This window comes from Hibiscus syriacus, unplaced genomic scaffold, assembly GCF_006381635.1.
Source record: "Hibiscus syriacus cultivar Baekdansim isolate YM2019G1 unplaced genomic scaffold, ASM638163v2 tig00110560_pilon, whole genome shotgun sequence".
Lineage (NCBI taxonomy): Eukaryota > Viridiplantae > Streptophyta > Magnoliopsida > Malvales > Malvaceae > Hibiscus > Hibiscus syriacus.
Window position 1 is genome coordinate 146,499 of NW_024062781.1, and position 21,870 is coordinate 168,368.

At 35.7% G+C, this 21,870-nt stretch overlaps 3 protein-coding genes, 1 long non-coding RNA gene and 1 pseudogene across 6 annotated transcripts; all 5 read left to right on the top strand.

The window, feature by feature from the left end:
* Positions 1-1,687: 1,687 nt before the first annotated feature.
* On the top strand, positions 1,688-2,828 carry LOC120132335 (xyloglucan endotransglucosylase/hydrolase protein 22-like). Its single transcript, XM_039149117.1, has 2 exons — positions 1,688-1,975; positions 2,097-2,828. Exons 1-2 carry the CDS (start codon positions 1,703-1,705, stop codon positions 2,682-2,684), a joined length of 861 nt encoding a protein of 286 aa, XP_039005048.1. The 5' UTR covers positions 1,688-1,702; the 3' UTR covers positions 2,685-2,828.
* An 848-nt stretch (positions 2,829-3,676) lies between these two features.
* LOC120132319 lies at positions 3,677-7,018 on the top strand (annotated as a pseudogene).
* Positions 7,019-7,866: 848 nt separating this feature from the next.
* On the top strand, positions 7,867-10,080 carry LOC120132320. 3 transcript variants are annotated; one of them, XR_005516993.1, is made up of 7 exons: positions 7,867-8,115; positions 8,227-8,374; positions 8,602-8,788; positions 8,937-8,960; positions 9,070-9,199; positions 9,507-9,908; positions 9,991-10,080. It is a non-coding gene; the product is annotated as an uncharacterized LOC120132320 (long non-coding RNA). The 3 variants fall into 3 exon arrangements; XR_005516992.1 differs by having other exon boundaries at positions 8,227-8,788; XR_005516991.1 differs by lacking the exons at positions 7,867-8,115; positions 8,227-8,374; positions 8,602-8,788; positions 9,070-9,199 and having other exon boundaries at positions 8,797-8,960.
* Positions 10,081-13,081: 3,001 nt separating this feature from the next.
* LOC120132297 (transcription factor MYB36-like) lies at positions 13,082-14,633 on the top strand. The gene is made up of 3 exons (XM_039149083.1): positions 13,082-13,253; positions 13,396-13,525; positions 13,766-14,633. The coding sequence occupies exons 1-3, from the start codon at positions 13,118-13,120 to the stop codon at positions 14,556-14,558; spliced, it is 1,059 nt and encodes a 352-aa protein (XP_039005014.1). The 5' UTR covers positions 13,082-13,117; the 3' UTR covers positions 14,559-14,633.
* A 3,570-nt stretch (positions 14,634-18,203) lies between these two features.
* LOC120132306 (uncharacterized protein At4g14100-like) lies at positions 18,204-19,145 on the top strand. Its single transcript, XM_039149093.1, has 2 exons — positions 18,204-18,769; positions 18,868-19,145. Exons 1-2 carry the CDS (start codon positions 18,295-18,297, stop codon positions 18,969-18,971), a joined length of 579 nt encoding a protein of 192 aa, XP_039005024.1. The 5' UTR covers positions 18,204-18,294; the 3' UTR covers positions 18,972-19,145.
* The last annotated feature ends 2,725 nt before the right edge of the window (positions 19,146-21,870 follow it).

Here is a 21,870-nt window from a genome sequence, read left to right on the forward strand (position 1 = left end):
ACAAGTGTTGGTAATGCTCAATCCCACATAGTATTTGAAACACTATTGAGAATGGTATTTAAGGCTTGGTTTTCTCACTTCCTTGTTGAGTGATAGAGAACAAGGGGACTCTCGCGCGCCGCCGCCGTCCGTCTCGTCTCGTGGTCGTGGTCGTGGTCGTGGTAATACGTGTCTTCGACACGTCCGCGCGAATACTATCTTTTTAAAGAAAATTCTTAAGAAACAAATGCAATACAACCAGTCGTTACGAGTCCAAGTTCGCATTACGATTTACATATTCGCATTACGATAATCGAAGTTCGCGTTACTTATCATTTGACAACCAACTGTGAAAATTTTGACCTCAGTATATCTTCCCGAGATATTATCTACCCAAGCTAGGCTAAAAATAAGTAATGAACATGCTGGGAAAATATATATTTTATTGTATTGATTGGGTTTTGCCAAAGTTAAATGTCTAATTTAACAAAAAAAATTAAATGTCAAATTATATTATTTTATAATAGGTTTATATTTTAAATAAATATCTAAAATATTTTTTTTTCATTTAAGTATCTAAAGTATTTTTTACTCAAGAAAAGTACTTAAACTTATCTTTTTTAGTCAAAATAAGTACATAAAGTATTTTTGGTCAAAACATGTACCTAAAGTATTCAAAAAAAAATTTCATATAAGTTTTAAAAAATTGACATGCTATATTAATTAAAAAATACTTTAAGTACTTAAATTAAAAAAATTGAATACTTTAAGTATCTATTTTGACCAAAAAGATAAATTTAAATACTTATTTTGACAAATAAATACTTTAGGTACTTAAATGTTATAAATCTTTATAATATAATTGTTATGCTAATAATTGTTTTTAATAAATTTTATATTTATAGAGTCAATGATAACACATAATTTTATATTATAAGAATAGATCTACGAAGTTATATTAGAAATTTAAAGAGTTTAAAATTATATCTTCATTAGAAAATATATAAACTATATAAGGATTTAAAGTTTTCAAGGAGTGCAAACACACCCTCCAATACTTTCTTCGATCCATCCCTACATAGAAACAAATATTGTTCACCTGAATATGTGTGTTTTAAATAAAACTAATAATTTATTAGCTAAAATATCAAAGTAAAATTGTTCAGATGATCCAAACATTAATCACTAAAAGTTGAATGAACAGATCATTAAGTATCATTAATTAACTAAAAGATTAAATTTTAAAAAATTAACCAGAATTTTAACGCCGTAAAACTTTGATGACCATTTAAATAGTTATCAACATTTAATCACAAATCATTTTCATCGACAAAGGGGACCTTTGAGTGGGTATATTTGGTTACTTGGAGGCGGCGTTGTCGTATTGGTTAGCTAGCCCGGTGAAAGGAACTGAGCAGCAATTAGCACAACAAATTTTACTTTCTAATAATTAATAAAGCCGCGTTATATCACGAACCTTGTTTCTGCGGGCCATATTTACAGCTATTTTTGTATACAACGCTTAAACAACCGTCTACAACCAAGCTCAAGGGAGCTTCCTTGGCTCTTCGCCTCTTCCCATTCCTTTTTCTTTACTATATAAATGCCAAGCTCTACCATTCCCCTCACCATCACTCCACATTTTTCAACCTGCTAACTTCTCATTTCCCAGCATATTCTCTCGTTTCTCTCTGCTACCTGTGCAAAAAAACCAGTAAACAAAATGAGTTCTTCAGGTCTCAAGTTTAACTTGTTTATGCCCCTTTTTCTCGGCTGTCTCATGGCGGCAAACGCCGGCAACCTCCACAACGATTTCGACATCACATGGGGAGATGGCCGTGGTAACATCATCAACAATGGAGAGGTTCTCACTCTTTCTCTCGATAAAGCTTCTGGCTCTGGTTTCCAGTCCAAGAATGAGTATCTTTTTGGCAAGATTGATATGCAACTCAAGCTTGTTCCCGGCAACTCTGCTGGCACAGTCACTGCATATTATGTAAGTTATTATCCATTCATTTCTTCTTTCTCCACTCTCTTTTTTACATAATAGGTAACAGTTGTTTATAATACGGTGGTCATGGTGGTACTTACTTATATTTCACTATTTGTATGTGCAGCTATCTTCGAAAGGATCGACATGGGATGAAATTGATTTCGAGTTCCTTGGGAATCTGAGTGGCGACCCTTACATTCTTCACACCAATGTGTTCAGTCAAGGAAAGGGCAACAGAGAACAACAGTTCTACCTCTGGTTTGATCCAACTGCCGATTTCCATACTTATTCCATCCTCTGGAATCCCCAACGCATCATCTTCTCTGTGGATGGTACACCCATCAGAGAGTTCAAAAACATGGAATCGCTTGGTGTCCCGTTCCCCAAGAACCAGCCCATGAGAATTTACTCCAGCCTGTGGAACGCTGATGACTGGGCCACAAGGGGTGGTCTGGTCAAGACCGATTGGACCCAAGCTCCTTTCACCGCCTCTTACAGGAACTTCAATGCCGATGCTTGTGTGTGGTCCAATGGAGCTACTTCCTGCAAATCAAATTCATCATCATCCAACAACGCATGGTTCTCTCAAGAGATGGATTCAACGAATCAACAAAGGCTGCAATGGGTGCAGAAGAACTATATGATCTATAACTACTGCACTGATGCCAAGAGGTTCCCTCAAGGTCTACCGCCAGAGTGCAACATGTCTTGAAAGACTTATGAGCCAGCCACTTAGGGATAATTATACCAGATTATCAATATTCATTATTCTTTGATTATTTTATTATCTTTATTTTGATATTTGAGAATTTTCATTACTTTGTATGTGATAGATTGATAAAAACATATTCCAAAAGGTGGCCTTGTTTTACATATTTCATAAAGCAATTCAACCTGAACAAGTTGGCTGCTGATAATACATGAAATATGGTGACCAAAAAATAATTAGGGGACCAAAGTAGAGACATGATAATAGATTGGTGACCAATATGGTAGTTTATCCTAAAATAATTAAGGGAAATAAAGAATAGAGGGAAAGAAAGGAAGGAGAGATAGATTGTGCCACGTGGGACGCTACCTTGGCATGTTTCCAAAGATGTCCCCACTTTCTGTTTTATTATTTTTTATTTTTTCCAACTGCCTGGCGCTCCTCTTCTTCTTCATCGTCCTCCTCCACCTCCACCTCCACCTCCACCTCCACCTCCACCTCCACCCTCACACTTAAGATTGTTTTTCTTCTTTTCTTTTTTGTTTCTCTCTTTTTCTTTACATCAATCACATATTCATATTACCTCCATTCTTCATTTCATCAAAATATACCCTTTCCTAGTCAAGCAGAGAAAGAGAGAGAGAGAGAGAGAGAAGAAAAGAAAACCCTCTTTTAATAATCCCCATTCTCAGGTACATTTTTTTCCTTTTTAAGCTTAAGGATTTAAGTTATTCGCAACTTAAACTAATGTGAATTATCAAAACTGATTTGGATTTTATATTGAATCTAGAAACTGTTATATTCGGAAGCTTTTCTGGGTTTTATTTCAGCTGTTATCGACGAATTTAGGTTAGTTGTAGGTTTTGATTCGTTGGATTCAATTTAGGTTTCCATTTTCTCTTCTTTATTTTGTGTTTCTTTCGTGGTATTTGAGAAATTTAATAGATTTGATGATTTCTGGTACTCTTTTTGAGTTACCAGATGGAGAACCAATCTGTTCATGGTGTTAAAAGTATGGAACTTGTATAACTGTTTCCGTATTGGGTAGAGTTTTCCGTATTGTTGAAATACATGGTGTGGCGAAAACCTTACATGTGTAATAAAAGAATAAGTGATCATCAAGAGCAGCAAATCGTCAAGCTGTGTATTTGATGGATTCCCCTTCATTATCCCCAGAATCTGCCTTGCCTTCCTACACCGCTGGTTCCAATGATGCAACCCCTCGTGACAAATTCTTGTGTAGCTTCTGAGGTAGCATTTTGCCTGGTCCCCATGATGGGAAATTGAGGTATGTTGGTGGAGAAACTCGAATTGTGAGTGTGCCTAGAGATATTAGGTATGAGGAGTTGATGACTAAGATGAGGGAGCTTTATGATGGAGCAGCAGTTTTGAAATATCAGCAGCCAGAAGAGTATCTTGATGCTTTAGTGTCAGTTGTGAATGATGATGATGTGACGAACATGATGGAAGAGTATGAGAAGTTGGGTTCAAGTGATGGGTTCACTAGGCTTAGGATTTTTTGTTTTCGCATCCTGACCAAGATGGTTTATCACAATTCATTGATGGGAATGAGAGGGTGACTGAGAGGATGTTTGTGGATGCTTTGAAAAGTTTAAATGAGGGTTCCGATTTTAGGAAATGTGACTCACCTGTGATGTCTCCAGTTTCTGAGGATATTCATTAAGCAGAACAATACCTTAACAGTATGAGTATTGATGGTGGACTTCATATCCAGAGGAGTGGTGAAATACCCATACCAGTATATAACTTGCTTAGTCCTACTATTCCTCAATTGGGTTCTGGGCAGTTCCAGCAACAAGTTCCTCAGAGACACAATGAAGTGGAAGGTCCATGGAGTCCTGTGTGCTATTCTCCTAGTCACCATGGACACCATACTCCCAGAACACTATCACCTTCACTATCTTCTCGTTACAGGGTACTTTTTCCTGAATTTCAAGACAAATGCATGGATAGAATGCAAGAAGAATATGTAAGGCAGCGATTAAATCGTCATCCCCAATATGAGCACCAGCCACATTTTTCGGATAGTGTAGTATGGATGCCTACAGGAGCTATGTCTGGAGATAAGGCTTGTGGTTTTCCTGGTAACATCCTTCATGGTCATGCTGTGTATGAGGGGAACCACCTCTGGGAGTATGGCAGGGTCACTTTTTGCAGAAATCAGTCACCACATTTGGAGCATCCCAACAATGGAAAGGCTGTTCCTCAGATAAATAGTCTACGTGCTGAATGCCCCTCGAACCGAGAAGCATTCATGATGAATGCAGATGGAAAATTGCATCTTGGATTTTATTCCAAAGACCAAGTTGATCCCTCTTCTGGTCATGGTGAAACACATGGTCATGAAAAAGGATGGGGTTTGCAACATCAATTGAACCCATGTGTTGAGGAAGTAAGAAATCATGTTCATGGAACTGGAAGATTGAATGACCACAATGTTGTAGATGGTACTGGCATGAATTTACCTCTTGAGCATGCTAATTTATCTGATGGCCATCACATGCTCTCAAATAATGTTAATCAGCGAGCTGGATCTGAGTTGGGGAATGAAATATTTCATGATCAAGCCGTGGTTGCTTCGCCCCACATGACCATTCCTCGTGAAGAACATGGAGCGGCCCGTTATGGGAATTATCCTTACCCATATGGAGGAGACAACGTTTACCAAGCATTACATGTCCATACGCATTCTTTGTTGAGAAATGTTCAGAATCAAACTCATGGTGCTCCAGCTTATGAAGCATGTAGCTTACCTCAGCAAGTAAATTCTGCAGTTAACACTGCGTTTTTTAAAGATCCAGCAGAAGCTAGCACAAAGCCTCGTGTTGAAACAGATAGTCAAAGTACTTGGGTTGAGTCTCCACAAAAGATGCTGAGTTCTGATGGGAATGCTGTTCGAGACATTGCTTATGCCCATCCTCTCAAGATGGACGTTGGTCCTCATTGTCAGGAAACTCAAGATGCTGTAACTACGGAACCAGTTCAAGCCCCTCGAGACATGCTAAAATTTGCCACTTCCACAGAACCTGTTCAGTTGCCAGATCAACCTTCAACTTTAATCCATGATACATCTGTTTCCAGCGGCAATCAGGAATCACGAGTTGATTGTAGTGTAATTGGGGCATTGGGGATTGAGGATAAAATTGTTCCCTTGGAAGATGAAGCAAACCATGTGATGAAGATGGAAAAGTCTGATGTTCCAAGTGTGTACTTTCCTGAGCAAACCAAAGTTCCTGAATATGAATCTAAAGTAGCATCTAATGAGGTTAACGTTTCAAATTGTTTAAAGCTGGCTGAAAAGGGTGGCAGCCAGGCAAAACCTGGTGAAAAAGATACTACCGCTGCTGAAAACTCAGAGTTGTCTGTAAGCTGTCTGAGTTTCATACCGGACTTCGTAGCTTCAGTTACAAAAGTAGCTTTGGAGGAGGTTAAAGAAGTGAAAGCCAAATGCGAAGATTTTACTCCCCTTAAGTGTGATGCAATTGACAAAGAAGCAGCTGCGGATGAATCAGAATCACTGGTGAGATTAAAGAAAATTTTCTATATTAGAGAACATCATGCAATGTTTTTTCTATATTAGATAACATTCATGCAATGTTATATTTTTCTCTTTCTAATATACATTTTCTCTCTAGAATGCCCATGGCGAGATGGAATTGGATTCTGATAATGACAACGAAGCCCTGGCCAAAATTGAACCATCAAAGGCTGAGGAAGAAGCTTTTGCAAGAGGGTTACAGGTCATTGTTTTCTTCTACCTTCTCCTCATTTAACTTTAATTTATATCTCAGGATTATTTCTTGAGATCGTCAATCTTTTTAGGATTAATATTCATCTAAAAATTTAGAATTTGCATATAAAAAACTAGTTACTTTTAACTTTCATTTTCTAAGTACTTGTCTCTTAGGATCAACATCATTATTTAAGTAGTTTACGTGGCCAGAAAGTCCAATCAAACAATGGTATACTAATGGGTTAGTCTTAAAGCCCCAAAAAGTTTACAAAATGAAAAGTTCAGATGCTTAATTGCAAATTCCAATTCTCTAGGTACCAAAGTAACAGATATTGTATACTAGTATAGGGACGAACTCAATATTTAACCCGATGTTTTACCTATTTTACACATCTGATACTATTTTATTTCTGATGGTATTTGCATTTTACCTTCAGCAATTAAAAACGATGATCTCGAGGAGATCTTATAATTGGGCTCTGGAACACGGGGGACAGTTTATCAGGGCAAATGGAAAGGTTCTGTTGTAGCAATCAAGAGAATTAAAGCTAGCTGCTTTGCAGGAAGGCCTTCGCAAAGAGAACGAATGGTAATAAGTATTAGCACTTTTCTTTGTGAATCTTTTGTAGCTTATCCTTTTTATACAAGGCTGCTTGATGATTAAAAGGTTGAACAAATGATTAACCTGATATGTCTCATTTGTCACAGATGCTATGGCACATTTGTTTAGCTGTGTAGCTAAGTTTTTAAGTTGATATTCCACCATGAATTAAAAAAAAAAACTGAATTGGTTAGAAGCTAAAGGGGGGAGGAGCAAAGTTAATGGTTTTTACAGCTTTTCCTCTAAATTATTGCACAAAGACTAAAAATAAGTGCTTATATAACTTGAAGAATGAACTACTATGTGGTTTCACGTATCGGACAAAAACTGTTGGTGCTTTATTACCAAAAAATAATTGTCAAGCCCAATTATTTTCTTTTCTCCGCATACACAATGCTTGTAATCTCTTATGAAGTCTTGATCACTACCAATAGGGAAAATAAATGTAAAATTCTTATAAAATTTTCAATTAAATGGAAGCAATTCAACTTGTGATTTCTTTGCCTATTGTTCACTCTTCTTTCTTCCCTCTTTGGCAGAGTCCAGGTGGAAAGGTTTTGTTATCACTTTAATGATACTTCCTTGTTGCCCTTATTATGATTAACCTACCATATGTTTCTAGAAGACCAACTTTTTACAATTTGCTTTTCGTATTTAGTTGTATGTTTCTTCAGATGTAATCTTTCTGTTTAATCCTCATCTAGTTGATGCCTGTGTATGGTGGCAGTTAAAGCAAAAGGATATTTTGTGCGATATAGTTCAATTTTTTGGATTTGTTAACTCGCTCCCAAGGATTCTTTTTTCCCAGAGCTCTCATGATATATGATACTTCTATGCATGTCAGTTCTCATATATTGTTGATTGCAATTTTTATTTCTCTGCCTCCATAGATTGCAGATTTCTGGAAGGAAGCTTTGATATTGAGTTCATTACATCATCCAAATGTTGTTTCCTTCCATGGTGTAGTTCGTGATAGTCCTGATGGATCCTTAGCTACTGTTTCAGAATTCATGGTTAATGGATCCTTGAAGCAGTTCTTACAGAAGGACAGATAACCATGTTAATAACTCTGCGGTCAGGTTGTGTTTTGGGCATCCTCACTGTAGTTTGTTTTAGAAGTTCCGTTTTCCTTTTCATGCACCATCTTAATTCTTAAGTAATCTTTGTGATAAAATAATTTTATTTAGCAGGACTATTGATCGTCGTAAGAGACTTATCATAGCCATGGACGTTGCATTTGGCATGGAGTATTTGCATGCGAAGAACATTGTACATTTTGATTTGAAACGTGCAAATTTGTTGGTAAACATGCGAGATCCACAACGTCCAGTTTGCAAGGTATACTGTTTTAGATATTGTTTCCTGAACTCAAACTTTAAGGCCATAGGTGTAGGAGGGGCTGGGGCTGGGGCTGGTTGTGTTCAGTAAATATTGTTCTTCCATATTTCTTGAAAATTCTAGATGTTACTGTATACTTGTGGTGATTAATTTAACGGTTGAAGCTTGGTAATTGTTTCAGCTTGAGATTGTTTCTATAGCATGTGACCTCTTACCATATTCTTCAGTTACTATTAGTTTTTTCTGATGGTTGACGGAACTGGAACTCATGCAATGCACGGGGCCTTTTAGATTGGTGATTTGGGCTTATCAAAGGTCAGACAACATTCATTAGTTTCAGGAGGTGTTCATGGAACTCTACCGTGGATGGCACCTGAGCTTTTGAGTGGTAAAAGTGACATGGTATCTGAAAAGGTAGTAGCATCAGTGCACAGATACAGTTGTTTGCAACATGAATTCTTTGTTTATTATATTTTTTATTTGGCCAGATACTGATTTTATTCATGTTTCATTAATTACTGCACTCCAAATTGATGTCTACTCTTTTGGGATCGTTATGCAGATATTCATTGTGCTTCTATAATCGGTAAGTGTCTTGTTGTATAGTATCTCGCTGCACGTCTTCCATGCGTTCTGCTCAAAATCTTTGCTTCCTCAACTCTTTACATTGACAAAATTTTGTACATGTCCGTCAGCCTATGCATTTGGCTATAAGGACCTACCGAAGATCAAGCATCCCTTCATCAGATCTGGGTCTATGCCTGATACTCATGACTTTGTCCTATCACTTTAGCTGGGACTATTTCTTATATAAATTTTAAGAAGGTTATCTGGATTTTCTTTTTATTCAGTGTTCAACTTCATTTGTCAATCTTCATTTGATAGCTGTAATTTGGGGATTTGTCACCCAATGTTCGAGGGAAAACAAATTTGTGCAATTTCTTTAACATACTAAAAGACCGGTTCCGATAACTGGATTTGTATCTTCAGATCTCTTCTGAGTGAAGCATTTCTATTCTACTAATATGCATGTTTTTGGATTCATTCTGATTATATAGTCAGATGTGAGTTTGGCCCGTTAATGGATATTTTACCGTCATCTCTACCAACAGTTTCTTCTTTTAACATGCAGGGGGAATCGTAAACAACACATTACGTCCAAAAATACCATCATGGTGTGATCCTGAATGGAAGGCTTTGATGGAAAAATGTTGGGCCTATGATCCTGCAGAGAGACCTTCCTTTTCAGAGCTGAGAAACATGGCTGCCGCGATGAAATAGAATAAATTCAATTCTGAAGCAAGGATTTCATTTTCCTCACTATCATGCTGGGAAAAATTAAAGAGAGGTTAAAGGTCATCTATCTATTAGGCTAATAATACACACTACCTTGCCTTGGTTCTTCAATAACGAGTCTCGTATGGTACTGCCGCAAGTTATTTCAAGAGTACCAAGATATACATATGTGGCTGAATTAGTATACTCAAGGAGACTGCATAATACACAAACAAGTGCCATGAAATTCAATGGGGAGGTTAGTTTTACTAACTACAATTTAGTCTTCCATCTTTCACCAAAAAATGGTTCCTAACAGGTCTCGACTCTCCCTTTCTCAGGATTGTTGATATTTGGGTGAATAAACCTGTCATTTGAGGTGGGACTCACCATCTGTATGTAAGTTTATAGTAATTAATAATGCATAGTACATACCAGGAGTTCATTACTGTACATTGAGTACATAAGTGTACATACCACTAGTCTCTTTGAACACTATTCTATAAGAATATCAAAATGTTTGCACTGTGAAGTTAGCGTAACAATGGAAGCGAACCTATAGGCTTCGCCGAGGAATAAACATTTTATAATTGATGGCAAATGGACATTGTTTTTTTTTTTTTTAAAAAAAAGGTAATGTATGCTTTTGACTTATTTGTTGTGAGAGAAGGGTGTCGACCTGCTTTACTATCAAAAATTAATTAAAACAATACCATCACCATGTTTGTTTGGTATCTCTGTGCTCTGAATGTCCCACTTTCACTGACAAAGATTATTTTGATACACTAATCAAACATCTGGTTGACTTTATTCTTCTGCTATAACTTGTTTTGATTATAATATGCGTGAAGTTGAAGTGGCATTGAAGGGTTTTCTGATATATTTTGGGTAAATTACGCATTTAGTATCTAAACTATCAGTACCTAAACTTTTGATTTTTTTAAAATCATGTCTAAAGTTTAGTTTTTGTTTTAGTTTAGTACCCGTCGATAAAAACTTTAGTTTTTGTTTCATTTTAGTACCTCGTTCAAAATTTAATGTTAAATTTTGAATTTTTCTTTTGAAAGTTTAGGTATTAAAACTTACAAAAAATGATAGTTTAGGTACTAAACGCGTTAAGTTTTAAACGGCTTGATACTAAAATGAAATGAAAACTAAACGGTATGTATGGTTTTGAAAAAGTTAGAAGTTTGGGTATTAAAATAGATCAAAACTGATAGTTTAGGTATTAAATGTATATATTACCATTTTTTATATAGTGATTAAATAAATGAAGTGAATGAATTAAGTAGGAATTAGCGTGGCCATGGCACGACCAACTCCCCGTTGGCTACCCAACCGAAACTCCCATGGAATCAAATACCGTGACACCATTTACTTTTCTTAATGAAATATAAGTCTAAGTGGGTGTCACTCTATTATACGATGCTAACAAAATTTCTCTCAAGAAGAATTTGTATAATTTCAAGAACAGTATCATAAATCATCATCGAAGAATATCTAACTCTATCAAATCATCCATCGTTAAATGTTAATATTTTGTCTGTTTTATGAGTATAACAATATATTAAAATTCATATTAATATATAACACTTATATTCGTTGCTATATGAGAATATGACTCATGCACCTAATACGCGGAGAAGACTTTTTGTTATTAAATTTCACTGATAAATTTAAGACACGACTCCTCTAAAATGACTGAGTGTATCGGAATTTATAACATATACTTTTCATAAAAAAATAATATTTAATCCATCAACTATTAGAGTAACTGCATGTTAATTTCTGGGTTCTATCTTGGCAATTAAATCCAATCTTATCTTCATTAATATCTCTTGAAGGAATCTGACAGGTGGCGGTTTTGGAGATGAATAATACTCATCAAGCTAGACTAGTGTTTGAACGTAGTTATTGTCCTTACTTTCACGCCTAATATTCACCCTATTGCGCGCACAAAAACTAAATGTATTAATTTAAAAAACTACAAGCAAGAGAGCTTAAACCAAACAATATCGACTGATATTTAATATGTTAAAATATTTAGGTGATTGAGCCCTGGAGCTAAAAGAAGTGGTCAAAAAGGTGAACTAGAAGACCCAATCCCTAGAAGAAGGCCTAAGGAAAGTACATTAACTTGCGTTAGTCCTTTCTATGGGGATATGGCGTCTAAACTTATTATTCTACAGAAATGGAGGAACTGAACGAATTTACTATGCATGTTCCTCAAAAAAAAGCAATTCCTGGAACACCTTTTGCCAACACATCCAGGCAGCAACTGGCTACAAATCCCTTTTTTTAACACAGATTGCAGACCCCAAAGTCTTGAACCTACAAAGATTACATTGTTGTGGATGGACATAGGGAGAGCGGGTGGGGGCGATTGCCCCTAAATATCTAAAATTACTATTATTTTAAAAATTTTTTATGTATTTTTTTATTGAAAATCTGTTTTTATCCCCCTAAAGTTTTATAAGTTCAGGTTCGCCCTCTAATTTAAAATATTGTATCTGTCCCTGTTTGTGTACATGTTTATGAGCTTACTGGTTGGTTCAAACTAAAACCTCAATGGGGGTTAGTTGATTTACATGTATCTCTTGTACTTTGATTAGAAAAAGAATTAACAGATATCCACCTTGAAGTTAATTTAACCAGTCAAATTAGTTTGCAAATAGCATCAATAATCCCACCTTATTAACATATAGTACGCACAACAAGTATCTAAGCTTATCTTGTTATCAAAGGACTGATCCTGATCCCCACCCTTTACCGGCTCTCACTCAATAAGTCTTGAGCTTTGGTCTTATTGATGATGAAATGGAAGTGTATATATGTCAATGCATAGATTCTAGGGTTAAGAGAAAGACAAGCACAAACATGTTTTTCTTCTTCTTTTTAAATCTCTAAAAGATATTGACTCCATTTATAGGATACTTATTATTCACAATTTATCATAAATTAGTAATATCAATCAAATATTATTTTTATAACTATGATAAAACATCTTCATCCCAATCACTTGTATCGAAAATCAATTGTTACATTCATAATCACGATAAGCATGTTATTATTGGAGAAATATGTATGTTTGCGATCTATTTTTTAAGACATATGATTAATAAACTATTATTTAGAGACCTAAAATCAAAAAGGAAAATATTATAGAAATGAAATGAAGGTCAATGAGTGGTACTACCTCTAATTAAAAAGGTTTTGAATACTCAATCCTTTGTCATTTCCTTGTTTTAGATAAAGTATTGCCTTCCTTTTACAATTTTCAATTCATTTACACAGCAACCCTAGCTAGCCAACTTGTAATCGTCAGGTCTTTGAAAAACACTTGAGCATTTTTATGGGGAACAAAATGACTCACGTCACTCACAATTTAGTACCTATAAATCTTGCTCTTTCCTTTCTCCATTTCTAACCAGCTTTTTTCCTTTGTTTTGAAGAAAGAATTCAGACAACATGGGTCGAGCACCTTGCTGTGACAAAGCCAACGTGAAGAAAGGACCATGGTCACCTGAAGAAGATGCTAAGCTCAAGGCTTATATCGAACGGTATGGTACTGGAGGCAATTGGATTGCTCTTCCTCAGAAAATCGGTACATACTTGTAACCCTAGTTTACCCTAACATAAAACTTCCTTTTGAATGAAATATATATATGGTGGGAGCTTATTAGCATGTTGTTATGAGATTTTGGTTTAGCTTGACCTTGTTTGTCTGTTGGTAATATATTTCATAGGCCTTAAGAGATGTGGGAAGAGTTGCAGGCTGAGATGGCTGAATTATTTGAGGCCAAATATCAAGCATGGTGGATTCTCTGAAGAAGAAGACAGAATCATCTGCAGTCTCTATATAAGTATTGGAAGCAGGTAAAACAATCCCTCTTTCTTTTTCTCTCTAACTTTTAGGCTTTCATTGCTTGTCTTCTTATTCTTTGTCCTCCATGGATTAGATAGATACCCTTCACAAATAATTATATGAAAAAGCTGCATCTTTTACAGTCAGTCTCTCAGATCTCTTAGGGCTTATGATATTCTCTCCTTGTTCTTCCATGCTTCGTATTTTTCTTGTTGAGGATAATCTTGACTGAGTTGGATCTACCTTTTTAGGTGGTCCATTATTGCAGCACAACTGCCTGGGAGAACTGATAATGATATCAAAAACTACTGGAACACCAAATTAAAGAAGAAACTACTTGGGAGGCACAAGCATTATAACAACAACATCCATAGGTCATCGTCCTCAAATCAAGGCCCTAATGATCATCATCAGTACTCCAGTGGCTCAGCCTCGGATGATAATCAATTCTCTATGGGTTTGAGTAACTCGGCCTTGGAACGACTCCAGCTTCATCTGCAGCTTCAAAGTGATCTTCAGAATCCTTTCTCTTTCTATAACAATCCGGGTTTATGGCCAAAGAAGATTCAGCCCTTGCAGGACAAGATGATCCAAAGCATGCAGCAGGCTGCCTCCACTGGAAACCCTAACCTTCTCATCATGCAACCTCTCTTGCCAAACCCTCAACCTGCACAGCAAGATTATCCCAGAAATTTCGAAGCCAAGGGACTTGAGGTAGTTGATAATTCTTTGGATGGAATATCTCCATCAGATGGCTCAGTTCCCTTTGGAACTGGAAATGGAAAGGATGGCGATGCTCAACCTGTCTCGAGCTACCAGGGCCAGCTGGACGAGTTTCTCAACGATAAGACGTCCGGTTATCCCCAAATGGCTGATCAAGTTCTGGATTGTTTCAGGGACATGAATGGTGCAAAGGACAGCTTGATTTGGTGGCCGAGTGATCAGTTTGATGCAAAATCAGCATCTCCCAACTCTTGGGATTCAACTTCTGTCTTTCAATCCAATGGGGTGTTTCAGGATTATGAATTATGTTACCCTATGTAGGTTAGAGACAAAGACATCAAATAAAATGTAGGGACTTGGTTTACTGTTTAAGCTTATTTGTTGTGGTGGAGATAAAGATTGCCGAGACTGCTGGGTTTCATGCAAAAAGATATTCTAATATAAATCATGTCAATAATCCTTTTAAATTTTAGGGCTTCCTTAATTAATCCAGACCAACTCTGGTTACACACCTGATTTTTTAATAAGCGATTCTTCTGGTGAAGATTTCATACAGACATAAAGACTCAAACTCGAGACATTATTAAACTATATCAAATTTCTTACTATTTGAATCAACCCGTTGGTACCTAAACAAGTTACTTGTTATGCATATTGGTAATTTTCTTAGAAACTTAGCTTTTACAAGTATGGCAAGTTAGGGTTTTTGCTGCAACGTATGTCATGCGTGTGAATCGAGTTTCAACTTTGAATAGATAAAACATTATATAATAAGGAGATTTGTCTTGGGTGAGAACTTATGTTCTTAGGGGAAGAGATTTTTGATGTTTTGATCCGAACACTGGGGTGAGTTAGAGTTTGAAGAAGATTCTTTCTCTTAGGGAGGTGGCAGGACCTTTATTTCAAAATAGATGTTCGGAGACTATTCGGACGAGGTGGATTTGGAATGAGATAAGGGTGAAGAATGATAAAGTTCCTTGGCAGAAGTTGGTTTGGTTCCCATTGCATATGCCTCGGCATTCCATTGTTTCCTAGTTTGTTTGCAGGATAGGCTGCCCACTAAAGGCAGGCTGTGCCGAATGGGGTTAGTTCTTGAGGATAAATGTGTGCTATGTGGGGAGGAAGGAGAAACTAGAGACCACTTGTTTTTTGATCGCTCCTTTTCAACTAAGATTTGGAGGGCAGTTCTAGCTTGGAATGGGGTTCATCGTGCTAGCGTTTGTTGGGAGGAGGGAATTCAATGGATTTTATCCCGTTGGAGGGGTAGGTCTCTTTCAACTTTCTTGTTTAAGATCTCTTGGAATGCTTTTGTATATTTCCTTTGGGAGGAAAGAAATAAAAGGAATTTTAGGAAGTTACATAGGAATGAGGAGAGGATTATTGATTGTATTAATGATTTTGTTCAGATAAAGCTTATTAGGAGATGGTAGTCAATGGTCTGTATAGTTTGTTTAGGGTGTTGGACTGTTCTTTGAATTAAATATACATTTTATCAACAAAAAAAAAAAAAAAACAAGGAGACTTGAGTTGCCTTTGGAATATACATGAACCAACTATGGGATAGGTTTTCGCTATTTGGCAATTGGAAATTTACGCTAAAAAGGAAGCTCAATTTTTTTATTTGGTCGGTAAACCATATAGTAAAAATAAATACGATTAGTTCAAGTGGTTAGTACCTTTACATCATTTAAACAAGTTTCGAGTTCTTATGTATGTCGAAATTTTTTTGTGCGAGACACACTTACCAAAATCAGGTGTACTATCTAAATCGGTTCCAATTAGTTAAAACAAAACCTTGAGGATGAAAAGGGCAAAAAAAATTAGTTGAAGTAATCATCTCCATCCATTACAATTCACACAGAAGAAAACAAACAACTTGATGCGGGGATCCGAGATAGATGATGCTGAGCTGTCAGATTGCACGTTGATGGCGCTGAGATACCATGAGTTGGCAGATCAGCGCAAAGGCGGGAATTGATTGTGACATGTTCCTCATTGGGGTCGTTTTGAGTATGTTTCAGTCTTTTGGCCATAACTTTGGCTACAGGTGTCAGAATCGCGCATAAGACCCCAATCCGGAAAGCTCTTTTCGACGCCACGCTCTCCACATTGAGCTAAACTCCATGTGGTCTTTTTTTCAACCTCAAATTCTGTCGTTTTCCCCTCCGAATCACTAGATTTAGATATTTTTTACTATTTATGGTAATATTTCGATTATCAATTAGGAAGTCAATTTAAATCCGATTTAGGCCGGATTTTTGGGAGATTGCTTATTTTATTTCGAATTTCAATTTAGAGTGATTTTCAGGATTTTTCTATTTTTGGCAAAATTCGAATAAAGACGGTTTTTTTGCTATAACAGTCCGGCTTGTGGACTGCTTTTTGCATGGTTTTTGATTTTATAATATTTTATTAAACCCTAGAGACTTTTTTTCTCTGATTTTTGGGCTAATTTTCTCTTGTGAATCGTCTGTCGGAGCTAGCCTACAGAATAAACACTATTCTGTCTGGCGTCACAACTTGTTGCTTGCAAAACAAACATGCATCTCCCCCTATTTAACAGTCTACCCTTTTTTTTTACCTTCTAATCCATCAATTTTATAATTCTTAAAATTTTAAAATTTCCTTATTTTTGTGTATATCATACAGAATCCCCTTCACCAACAGGTTCCTTTTCGCCAAGAATCCAAGAATTCTTTATTATTGTTCTTAATAATATGTTTATTATTTTTTAATTAAAAATTTAAAAAATAATTTATTATACTTTATACACTATATAAGTATTAAATTTATAACTTATACATTATACATGTACTAATTATAGAAATTCACATTGATAATTTATTATAATCGTTTTATAACATTTTATACTAATATTTTTATATTTCCTTATTGTTGTTATGAGAGTAACTTTTTATAGTTAATTTTTAGAAGAAACATTGATTTTTTTTTCTATTACATCTTCATATATCATATATAATATGACACAAATAAAGAAACATGTAAAAGAATTAAAAAGAGAAAGAAAGAAAACAAATGGTTTACACAAGCATGGCCATTGTTTAATTCAAGAGAGCTACATGAAAAATATTCTGCGGTGAGTGTGGATCGAACACACAACATTTTCATTAACATGTATTCTAAATATGGCCTTTTGTCTTGTCCCCGCAAGGTGCTCGATGGAATGCCAGAACGAAGCTTGGTTTCTTGGAATACCTTGATTGTTCCATACGCCCAAATTAAACAGGGAAGCCCGTGAAGCATTGGGTCTTTTCAAGCCTATGCTAGTTAAGGGATGGAAGCACGTTCAGTGAATTCGCCATTTCAAGTGTTCTTTGCGCCGCTGTTGCAATATGTGTTGTTTCTGTGTGTGCAAACGCTGCCGTAGATTCAAGCATGTTTGTGGATAAAGGGTGCTAGTTGCGTTTTCAAGAGCATGCAGGAGAGAGGAGTGTTGTTATATGGAGTTGTATGGTGGTGGGGTACGTTCAAAATGAGTTGTTTGAGGACAAGAAAAATGTTGTTTCTTGGCACACCATGATTTCTGGCTTCGCCAAACATGCTCGTGCCTTGGAGGCAATGTAGCCATATGGGCTTGGTCGACGAAGCAAAATATATCACCTAATGTCTTTCACTATTCTTGCATGGGTGATACCCTTGGTCGAGCTGGAATGGTTTCTGAAGCTTACGATTTGATACAGAGAATGCCCTTTGTTGCCACTGTTTCTATGTGGGGTTCTCTTTTAGCATGCTGTAGGGTTCCATGGGGATTGCCTGCCTACTTGTAAACCTATTTAACCATTTTAGGGAAGGGGATTGGTCGTGTGCTGGTACCCTAAAAAAGAAAACCTTGTCAGTCCAACCCAAAAAAAATAGAGAAGCCCAACATTGTTGATCAAAGGCCGAAACATCAAATAGTGATTCAAATCCACTTTCTAAATTGATCTTTTAATTTGAACCTCTCATTTGACTGATCCTTTATCCATTTCCCTTCGTTTTCTTCATCCTTCAATCCCTTGGGAACATTCCAATTCCATAAGAAAACAGAAGAGTGAGAATGAGTTGGAAGAACTTCCTTTTATACACAACCTGGTCACTGATACTTATGCAGCCTTGTTCAGCGGAATGGCCCGACTCAGACTCAACACCAACACCAACACCATGGCCTGAACAATTCCATGCACTTCTTTCCACCACACAGGAGTCGGGGCGTCTCCTTGTATCCGACATGTGGTATGACTGGCCGAAAGGCCGCAATTTCTATCAGAGGCAGCAGCAGCTCGGGGATCATATTTATGCGGTGGAGTGGAACAATAAGACCACCTTCTACTACACACTGGGCATCAATGGAACATGCGATGCCATTGATTTTGGAGTTGGGATTCCCAGGCCTGATTTTCTCGATGGAGCTAATTATGTGGGGACTCAACTCAAGGATGGTTTCCTTTGTAACGTGTGGGAGAAAGTGGATTTTATCTGGTACTGTGAAGACGTTGCTACTAAGAGGCCAGTTCGCTGGGATTTCTCTGCTGGTAAGTTCATGCTCAAATTTGATTATTTTTGAAACACTTATCGTTTTTATAACTTTTAGATAATAGATATAGACCGAGTGAATATGGAAAATTTTCAGGAATAATTACACACGTCGTGACATTTGAAGTTGGTGCAACAGTGCCAGACTCAATGGTTCAGGCACCGCAGTATTGTTTCACCGCAAAAAAGAACAATGTCTAAAGTTCACATCCTGAATTCATATGACTTTATCTGATATTTTGAACAATTATGTGTAAATTATATATGTCAACTCGTAAAATTCCTGTCCATTGGAACTACTTGAAGGTTGATAGGGTTTTGTCCCGTCATTTTTTTTTGTTGGTTTAATTACATTTTATAGCTCGGATGGTTTATTGAATTTGACAAATAAATCTTATCCCTCCACTATTTTTTACTTCCCATCTTATTATTGTGGGTAAACTACACATTTAGCACCTAAGCTATAGTTTTAGTTTGTTTTAGTATCTAAACTTTTAATTTTTTCAATACAATATCTAATGTTTAGTTTTTATTTCATTTTATAACGTCACCGTTAAAAACTTAACGCATATAGTAACTAAACTATCACTTTTTATCTGTTTTAGTACCTAAATTTTTAATTTTCTTCAAAATTTAACGTTAAATTTTGAACAGAGATACTAAAATGAAACAAAAACTAAACTTCAAATATGGTTTTAAAAAAATTGAAAGCTTAGGTAACGGACTTGAACTGATAGTTTAGGTATTAAATGCATAATTTATCCTATTATTATTTAAGATAAACTATAGTACCTTGATTATCATTTTTTCTGTTTTAATTTTAATTCTCATGATGGGTATTAAACATGTAAAACACATCTTCCATATAATAATGAGGCTTAAATGTTAAAAAGGTGCCCAACGTATGTCTTTTTTTCAATTTGGTGTCTAACGTTTTTTTCGTTCTAATTTGGTGCATAACATTTCATTCCGTAACTCAATTTGGGTCAGGTGTCGGGAGTAGAGGTGTCTATAGTTGCGTTGGATTAAGTCGAAACATAGTTGTAAAGGCTTTTACATTTTGATTTAAGTCTAATTCAACTCTTTTTTAATTTAAAAATAATAAGATAATGAAAATATAGTTATATATGATCCAAATCTCAAACGGCTATAGCTTATTAAAAGTTATAAAATGATCCTCTAACTATAGTTTATTTCTTTGTTAAGCCTCATTCAACATTCAACTTTATTATGTTCCAAACTCATCATTTTATGTTAAAAAATTGACGGCATTCTGAGCTGAATGTTAACATGTTGAATGTGATATGATAAAATATAACCTAGAATCTCAAACGACTATCATATCTCGGTCATCAGGCTAACGTTCAGCTCAGACGACAGTCAATCTTTAACGGAAAAGGACGATTTTGAAACATAACGAATAGTTGAATGATCATTTTGTAACTCTTAATAGTTGAGGGACTCAACAAAGCAACACTATATAGTCAGAAGACCATTTTGTAACTTTTAATGGTTGAGGAATTTAATAGAGCAATATCCTATAGTCGGAGGAACATTTGTATACTTCACCCATTAAAATATGACTTGTGTTGAATCGAACGGACAAGATAAATATAGTTAAAAGGTCATATTTTGTTCGAGTTATGAGATATTTGAGTGTAATATCTACGTACAACTTTAACTATTTACTTGTTAAAAATGTTGGGCGTTGAATAATGAAATAGCTGTAAGTTAGGTAAATCGGTTGACATTCGGCTCTCATTACCAGAAGTTGGCTACTTAGCCCACCTGCCACCACGAATAAATTAAAGCAGTTCCGCTTCTTCCATCTGTTAAATGTTTTCAATGCAATGTGCACCTCAATTTCACGTGTGAATTGAATAAATTCAAATAATAAAAACAGTCCAAATCTATAACAAAATGTCCTAATAAGAATTAATACATAGATATACAATATATATATATATATATATATATATAAATTATGATAATAAACGATAAATCATACAGTAATATTAATAGACTAATGACAATTTTTGTCCTATAGTAGACTCAATTTATCATTTTTCGCCCTTATGATTTTTTTGCATCAATTTAGTACTCGAAGTTGTTTAGGACATCGACCTAGCCTTCAAAGTCCACTAACTATTTTGACAAATAAAATTGTGAGTCTTCTACATCTGTGGATTAAGTGATTAAGTTAAAATATTTACTAAACACAACGATTAGGAAAAAAAGTATCCCAAAACTTTATTATTTATTTTAGTGAGATTAAGTGATTTTGTCAAATTTTTATGGATCTTTTTTTAACAGTTGTATTTAGTAAATACTTTAAATATTTTATTATTTATTTTGTTAATAAATGTCATGTCATCATCAAATAAAGTCAATAATATTAATTGGCGTGAAAATTATTGGCGTCGACAAACATAAAAAGATTAACGGTTCTGTTAGTCAAAACGGACATCAAAGACTAGAATAATACTTTTAAGTAATTTTGAGAGTTAAATTAATGCGAAAGAATCATATAGACGAAAATGATAATTTTGATCTAAGACAAACAAAATTAACCCTTAAACCGTATTAATACATCTAGTGATGACCGTTTTATTTGGACTCTGTACAATTATTCAACTTGAGCATAACGGGAGCCACGAAGTTTTAGGCAAAAGGCAGCATGATTTGTCATTGGGCTAAGCGACAGTGTTGGGTGATATATGGGTTTAGGGTTCAGCTTTTAACGGAGGGTATGGGGCGCATGTTTGAAACGTCATTTATCATAAAAAAACAAACAAAATCTCAAGTAGTGAGATTTTTGGTCACTTTGCTCCCTCTCTAACTCTAAATTCCCCTCTGTACATTTCAGCTGTGGGCAGCCTTTTTGGAGCTGTATCTAATTTGTACCCATCACAGTTTATACACTTACACAGCTTTTGCCTTTTATGCTGTAAAGCTTTGAATCAATGCCTTTTGGCTTTTATTTTGTCTCTTCCTTTTGTCATTTAGGGGAAAAATGTGGGTCCCTTTCCAAGGGTAAAAATATTGATTACAAAGTCAATCGATGCGAATCAAACGACTTTGATGGTATAAGAATTGATGT

What these genes read in the sequence shown, in the direction of transcription:
- LOC120132335 (XM_039149117.1), top strand. Translation starts at nt 1,703, where the DNA reads ATGAGTTCTTCAGGTCTCAAGTTTAACTTGTTTATGCCCCTTTTTCTC. An exon ending in GCACAGTCACTGCATATTAT is followed by an intron (nt 1,976 to 2,096) that starts GTAAGTTATTAT and finishes TTGTATGTGCAG; the next exon opens with CTATCTTCGAAAGGATCGAC.
- LOC120132297 (XM_039149083.1), top strand. Translation starts at nt 13,118, where the DNA reads ATGGGTCGAGCACCTTGCTGTGACAAAGCCAACGTGAAGAAAGGACCA. An exon ending in TGCTCTTCCTCAGAAAATCG is followed by an intron (nt 13,254 to 13,395) that starts GTACATACTTGT and finishes TATATTTCATAG; the next exon opens with GCCTTAAGAGATGTGGGAAG. An exon ending in TATATAAGTATTGGAAGCAG is followed by an intron (nt 13,526 to 13,765) that starts GTAAAACAATCC and finishes CTACCTTTTTAG; the next exon opens with GTGGTCCATTATTGCAGCAC.
- LOC120132306 (XM_039149093.1), top strand. Translation starts at nt 18,295, where the DNA reads ATGAGTTGGAAGAACTTCCTTTTATACACAACCTGGTCACTGATACTT. An exon ending in TCGCTGGGATTTCTCTGCTG is followed by an intron (nt 18,770 to 18,867) that starts GTAAGTTCATGC and finishes GAAAATTTTCAG; the next exon opens with GAATAATTACACACGTCGTG.